The sequence below is a fragment of the Hyalella azteca genome, unplaced genomic scaffold (assembly GCF_000764305.2).
Source record: "Hyalella azteca isolate HAZT.00-mixed unplaced genomic scaffold, Hazt_2.0.2 contig4874, whole genome shotgun sequence".
Taxonomy (NCBI): domain Eukaryota; kingdom Metazoa; phylum Arthropoda; class Malacostraca; order Amphipoda; family Hyalellidae; genus Hyalella; species Hyalella azteca.
The window spans coordinates 4,772-11,953 of NW_025935084.1; the positions used below are offsets into that span (position 1 = coordinate 4,772).

Here is a 7,182-nt window from a genome sequence, read left to right on the forward strand (position 1 = left end):
ATTCATAGTTAGGGTGGCCCAGTGGTTAAAGTTCAGAGTACCAAGATTGACGCAGAGAGGCGCAGGTTTGATCCCAGCTATGTGCGCCAGTTTCTGGTCAGAATCGGCAAGGAGGCCGGGCAGTTAAGCATAGCAGAATTGTAGCAGTGAGTTGCGAGTTTGAGACCGCAAAATGCTGTGAATGTTCTGCGATGTTGAGAATCGGCGACAGGCCTACGGCCTAATAGGCTAATGACGCTGAAACCGCTATTATTATATTATATTATTATTATATTGTACCAGATTCACTGGTCTAAGGGACCAAGAGCACTATTCATGAGTGCAGTGATTGCACTGGGGCTTCCTTAGGGGCTGCAGGCACCAGGCAGCCCTAGAAGCAGGCATCACCAACCAACAACGTCGTCAGACGTCAGATATTTTCATACCTGCAGCAATATTTGCTGCAATCATGAGTGCAATGTGGAGTGGTTGCCCTGATGTAACCTGTATTTAAAAAAAAAATTAAGTAGCTGCTCTCCCTGTTGTATATATAATAATATATAAATATTATTATTAGATGGCAGGATTTACTTGTTTACACACGTGCAATTGATGACCAGAGAATTCGTTGGTTTATATTATCAGGGAGTGGAACTTTTCTTCAGATGAAGGTAGATAAAAAGGCAAGTTTCAGGGAGAAGTCTTTCTTTATTAACGACGTTTTGAATGCAACAAACATTCATTTTCAAGTTAGAAGAAGTATTAAACATTGCAATTTTGGTGGAAATAAGTACAAAATATAAGTAAATAGGATACAGCAGTAAAATTTTGGACCAAAAATTACTCGGAAACTTCTTTCAGAGTTCTCAAGAAAGACAATGGACTAACAATCAAGACACCGAGCTGCTGTCTCGTTAGCTACCTACCTACCTTTGCTTCAAGTTCAAACTGGAGGGCAGGTAAACCACGCGAGACAAGCTTACAACCAGACCGTCACTTGCATTGTGCTGAAGGTATACTCATTACTCACCAGCAGGGTTGGCAATGATTAAATCAAAATGATTAAATCAAGTGATTAAATCACTTGATTTTTTTATAAAAAAATCATGATTTCTTTGATTTTTTTTATTTTTTTGATTTTTTCATATATTTAAAAATATTGAGTAGCAGTCTTTAATTTATATTGAGGTATTGTTATTCAAGGTTTAGTATATATGTACTATGAATGACAAATTGGTATATAATCTTGTTGCCTTTAGTGTGTATTAGGTTCCAATAAATGGAATTTTTTTGGTACAGAGGCATCAAGAGTGCAATACATTGTACGTAGCTAGCAGCTTAGCTAATTCTTAAAAGGCTATAAGTAGTCTTAACTATTTGACTATTTGTTATATATCTGTCTCTTATACACATCTAGNATCAATAATTGTTTACCCGAAAATCCCTATGTGGTAAACACCACCTTGGCCTGTTGGCCATTATTGGAGGCAATAAGTGCCCTTTTTAGCCATCTATTATGATCCATATACTGTTATTGTTAGTAGGCTAATTACAACATAAAAAATAACACCTCAAAAAAGACAAAAAAGGTGAAAAAATCAAAAAAATCATCGATTTTTTATTTTTTTGATTTTTTTAAAGAAATAAAAAAAATCGCCAACCCTGCTCACCAGCATCGCGATCAAGCAGTGGCCTGTGGCCTGACATCAACTGACCGGCGACAGCTGAACCACTCATCTCTACAGATTGGACTCCAGCTATCTATTTTCTGACTACTGGATTTGTCTGAACTCTGAAAGAAGTTTCTGAGTAATTTTTGGTCCAAAATTTTACTGTTGTATACTATTTACTTATATTATGTACTTATTTCCACCAAAATTTCAATGTTTAATGCTTCTTCTAACTTGAAAATGAATGTTTGTTGCATTCAAAATGTCATTAATAAAAAAAACTACTTCCTGAAACTTGCCTTTTTATCTATCTTCATCTGAAGAAAAGTTCCACTCCCTGATAATATAAACCAACAAATTCTCTGGTCACCAATTGCACGTGTGTAAACAAGTAAATCCTGCCATCTAATAATAATATATATAAAGATAGATAGACATTAGTCATAGTGAAGCATTGAAGCTTTAGTTAAATTTTGCAAATTTCATTGTCTTTCATAGCCAACTAAAAAAACATGTATGTATTATGTATAATTATATACTTCTCTAAATTCTTGTAAGTGAGCTTGTCGAAACAAGATTTATACACATAAAATTGTTACTCTTACAGTCTTACTCAGGATGTTAAATTACTTGGCAGTTTGCTGTTTATCTGGCTACTTGAATTTCAAGGTATTCCATGTAAATTTGTAATTTTTATGGATTACACCTGCAAGTTGACAGAGTAATTCAGCTGGTCTCTACTCAATTTCCAATGAAAATCAGATAAATTTTTTTTGCTTAGGTACCTATTTTTTGTTATGCTTACATATTGATTAGACATAATAATTTTAAAAAGTAGGTATGGGCACAAACCACATGCAGATCACAACAATGCTACCAAATTGGTGGACAGGCAGTTTTCAGCGCATGGGAGGCATTTAATTTTAAAGGTCCTGTCGAACTGGTAGCTTCATTTGATTGAGGTGTGTTTGGAAACAAACAAGAAATACATGGACTAAGATGATGCCATCTTGTTTTTTGAGAAATTTCTATTGACTACATGCTTGGCTGGGATTTGCAAAGGGTAGTATCACTTTATGCTAAAATTAAACTTTAATATTGTATTGTTTAAAAAAAGTGCCAAAAATTTATCCATTTTTGAGATATATTTTAATAAAGGAAAAAATACATAGCTTCTTCACTTTTATTTGTACATATTGCACTTATATTTATATGGTATTTGTCTGAAAATTTTCCTCTTTTCAGCCGTTTAATTTTCATTAAGATCAGAGGAAAGAGTTTTTTTTGTTTGCACATACAGTGGGGGGAAATAAATATTCGTACACTTGAAAAATCGTATTTAAATGTATGTAAGTACACAAACTTAACAGGAAAAGCGATTTAAATTATGTATAGAGACGCATAGTATTCAAAAATACTATCAAAAGAAATTAAATCTCAATGCAACAAAAAACAATGCAACATGTTCACTTTTTGGGGTGAAAAAAGTATTTGTACAAAACAATAAATCCGCATTATTTTAATTTAAATTTTTTGAGAAATTTCTATTGACTACATGCTTGGCTGGGACTTGCAAAGGGTATCACTTTAAGCTAAAATTAAACTTTGATATTGTATTGTTTAAAAAAGTGCCAAAAATTTATCCATTTTTGAGATATAATTTAATAATGGAAAAAAAATTGTTTTTTCACTTTTATTTGTATTGCACTTATATTTATATGGTATTCGTCTGAAAATTTTCCTCTTTTCGGCCGTATAATTTTCATTAAGATCAGAGGGAAAAAAATTTTTGTGCACATACCTAAAAAAAGCCCCAATTTGGAGAAAGAACCTTGATATTGAATACTAATTTATTGATTTTCATATAATTTCAGAGTATGAGTAACATTAAGTAACTAGCAGCAGACCTAAACTCTCCATGCACAATTTGGATATTCTTGCACACTGATGGCTGACAACTGTGTGGAGGAAGGTCATATTACAGAAAGTGTTCCTGCAGAGAACTCAGACAACAGGATGGGACAAAATAAATACTCCGTGCCAAAGCTTAATCCTAAACTTCACCGTTTTCCTGCCTGCATTGTCTGGACTCCTCTTCCAATGTTGACGTAATTATATAATACCTTTGACTACAATATTATGATCATTTTTCAGAAATCATAACTAGTTTTTTCTATAATGTTATCAGTATAAATTCAGCTTGTATTAGGAATACCGTACTTGGAAAGGAATAGTATAATTTAACTTCCTACAAAAAATCATTCTTCCTTCTTTTGAGAGTTCATATAGGTACCAATCTACCTGTCATTTTGAACCTTGTTATTCTGACATAAGTTCAAAATATATTTTCATAAATCAATTTTTCCAACCATATCATTTTAATGTAACAAACTTTAAAATCAAAGTTTATTTTTAGGTGGATTTTTCCATTCATTGGCCATATGGGGATTGCTGACACTGATGGCATTATTCATGATTTTGCTGGTCCCTACCATGTGAGTGAAGACAACATGGCATTTGGTTGGCCTACTAAGTACTGGCAGCTTGATCCCTACAAAGCACAAGGCGGTCCGGAGGCATACAACAAGATGCTCTTCACAGCATCCCAGGAGTACAGGAATAGAATGGTGAGTGCAAATATTTTAGAATCCTGAGAATATGCTTGATTATTGCTGTAAATAGTCAGCTACAAACTATATGCATGTTAGCTAACAGCTAGTTATTCAACTGCAAAAAGAATTGTTCACCGAGTAAATTGTGATATACCTTGATCTTGTAAAAGTGATAAGGATGGATACTCTGAGTGGATCTATAAACAGATTTCACTACTTATGCCTGAAACCAACTTGAATGTATTTATTTATATTGGGCATTTATTGAATTATTTCTGAATATATTATAAATTGCACATCTTTTAACGTGACAGCATAACCTGTGCTGTGACAACTGCCACTCCCATGTAGCTATGGCTCTCAACCTGATGCTGTATGAAAATTCATCGCACTGGAATATGGTCAAACTTTGCTTCTTAATGCTTGTCCACAGCAGATACGTCAGGTGAAATTTGCCTTCACACTGATATCTTGTGATTGATTCATCAATGGAATGTTGTAAGATTTTGAATATAGAAGCTGTAGGCAATCGGATACACCCACCGTACTGACATGTGGAATTATTTTATGTTCACGAGCTTAATTATATTGTTGAACATTTCTCAATTAACGAAGAATCTCTTTTTTTATCAGTTTTTGGGCGTTCCTGAAGACGTGGCTTCCGTTTATGGTAATTGTTTCATGCATTGTCACCTTCACGTTGGTTCTGTGAAACACCAGAAACGCCAAGCGTGCTAAGGCCCCCTCTCACCTGAAGCAGCTATACCTAGTGAACTAGGGCTGCGTGACAAGAACATCATGCACCGACAAACATTTTGATGTGTGCATTTCCAGACAAATTTTGGCAATGTATTGTGGAAGAAAGGCTCGTTAGTATTTGGTGCGGATGCGCCATCTTTATTATTATTATTGATGTGCTTGTCTCTATTTGTGTTTGTTGCAGGTATGCTATTGTCGATTAGTATAAATCTAGTGTGTTGCCGCTTAACTGCGGTTGTTATATTTACATGGTAACAAATGTTCCTATGATCAAAGACAGAATATTTAGGCACTAGAAGTTTTCTTGAGTATTTCATTTTTTCTCATTAGCACGCAGCCCAATGAGGCTTATATTTGCTTCTGAAGACTAAACATTCTACCACAACAGGAAACTCGTTATCACCACCAATAACGCGTCATCATTCATCAAGAACGTTATTCATTTACCTACCCATTCCACGTCGCTTTAGTGTAAGTATATAACTTCTCGTGTATATTTTACGTGCAATATATATTAATAAATGTTATGCTACCTGAGAGATGACTTTGCTTCCAGTTATGACAGTTGCGCGATTTAAATGAAAGTTGTATGAAACATTCCGTGATTTTTCGTACCGAGCTCCGCAAATTCTCGCGAAATTAAAATAAAGTTCATCAATGAGAATGAATTGATTCGACTTTGTTGAACAAGTAGATAATAATTGCAAACGAATATTTTTGTACCAAAATTAGTAAACACGCATAATAATCGGAAAATTAGGTTCACAAGATAAAGATTTCCTAACGTTTTGCTGTCATACGTTAAAGGAAAATCGTATTCAGATTTGCATTACCGTATACTTCAATAAGAATTTTCATGTATAGTTCCATAGACGAGAAAAACTGAAGGGAGTCCGAGTTGAACGTTTAATAGTGTTAGTGCACTACGACCTAGAGTAATGGAGTACGACACGATACAGACTTGCTCCTAGCATTGCAACCTGTGATCTGATCGACGAAACAAATTACAAGTCGAGATGCCGCAGAACGGGAGCGCAGCCCTGCACCACAAATTTAGCTCGTAAACAAGCCCTGGCGTCAACGCCTACCCTATAATGCAAAAAATAAACTCGGCTCACACCCAAAAAGCTGTAGGTAACTGAGTCATCTCCCTACACCAACTTTAAGCAACACCTACCTAACTCCACAGCCTGCTGAATAAAATAGTCAATTGTCAACAGGTCCTACTCCACAGAATTTTACCCCATACCATCACTTCTTACACACGCCGTAAGCCTTACTGGCCGCAGACCACGCCGGATCACCGTAAACCTGCTCTGCTGATTGCAGGACTAGCGTAATCCCGCCGCACTCCACGGGCAGAAGCGCAAACCGCCGTCCCTATAACGCCATGCCCCGGCTCTCCCCCTTCGCAGCCATAAGGCTTTCTTCAATTGCTGATCAGTTGTGCGCCAGGTTAGGTTAGGTTTGGTTGGGTTAAGTTAGGTTAGGTCCCTCCATCGCGCGAGGCGCATTGCTGATCGGGACGGCGGTTTGCGCTTTAGCCTGTGGAGTAGAGCGCAATGAAGCAGTGGCTGTGACGTAACGGCGCTGTTATGTCGGGCGCTTATTTTCAAAAGCCGCGAATACGCCAGGCTGTGTTTAATACAAGCACGCAATAGTTTGGCTATTTGCCCACGGCTGTCGCTTCGGTGGCTTGATGTCAGTTGGCTGATTGATTCATATCCAGGAAAGGAAATGACACCTATTGCTTTAGGCACTTAATCACACAGGCTAATATGCCCTCTAGCGTGATTACGAGCGGAAATGAATAGATATTGAATTGTGGGCAAGGGCTATGTAGGGGTCTATACTGCGTCCCCCGCAGAACTACACAAATGGGAATCGGGCTTATGGCAGGAAGCGAGTAAACTACACAAATGGGAATCGGGCTTTTGGCAGGAAGCGAGTGTCTATGTAAGTTAAACCGGAAGACATTTCTCGTCTTAACAGCATCAACCTCTTTTAAACTAAAATGATCACGTCTAAACAAGACAAGATCATTTCAAACACTTCATCTCTAGGTCCGAGTCATATCTAAATTGAAGTAAGTTCATAACCATGATAGAAATATTGTTAACTTAACTTACAATAAAAAAATCGTTATTTGTGACCTTAGTATC

The 7,182-nt window shown here is 36.5% G+C and overlaps 1 protein-coding gene across 2 annotated transcripts; it reads left to right on the forward strand.

Annotated features, from left to right (window-relative positions):
- The first annotated feature begins 3,474 nt into the window (after nucleotides 1-3,474).
- Nucleotides 3,475-5,557, forward strand: LOC108675858 (transmembrane protein 222). 2 transcript variants are annotated; one of them, XR_007156663.1, is made up of 5 exons: nucleotides 3,475-3,757; nucleotides 4,066-4,276; nucleotides 4,576-4,706; nucleotides 4,895-5,081; nucleotides 5,409-5,557. XR_007156663.1 is itself a non-coding variant. In XM_018163906.2 (4 exons), exons 1-4 carry the CDS (start codon nucleotides 3,597-3,599, stop codon nucleotides 4,971-4,973), a joined length of 582 nt encoding a protein of 193 aa, XP_018019395.1. In that variant the 5' UTR covers nucleotides 3,475-3,596; the 3' UTR covers nucleotides 4,974-5,557. The 2 variants fall into 2 exon arrangements, 1 of the variants encoding a protein (XP_018019395.1); XM_018163906.2 differs by having other exon boundaries at nucleotides 4,895-5,557.
- Nucleotides 5,558-7,182: the final 1,625 nt, after the last annotated feature.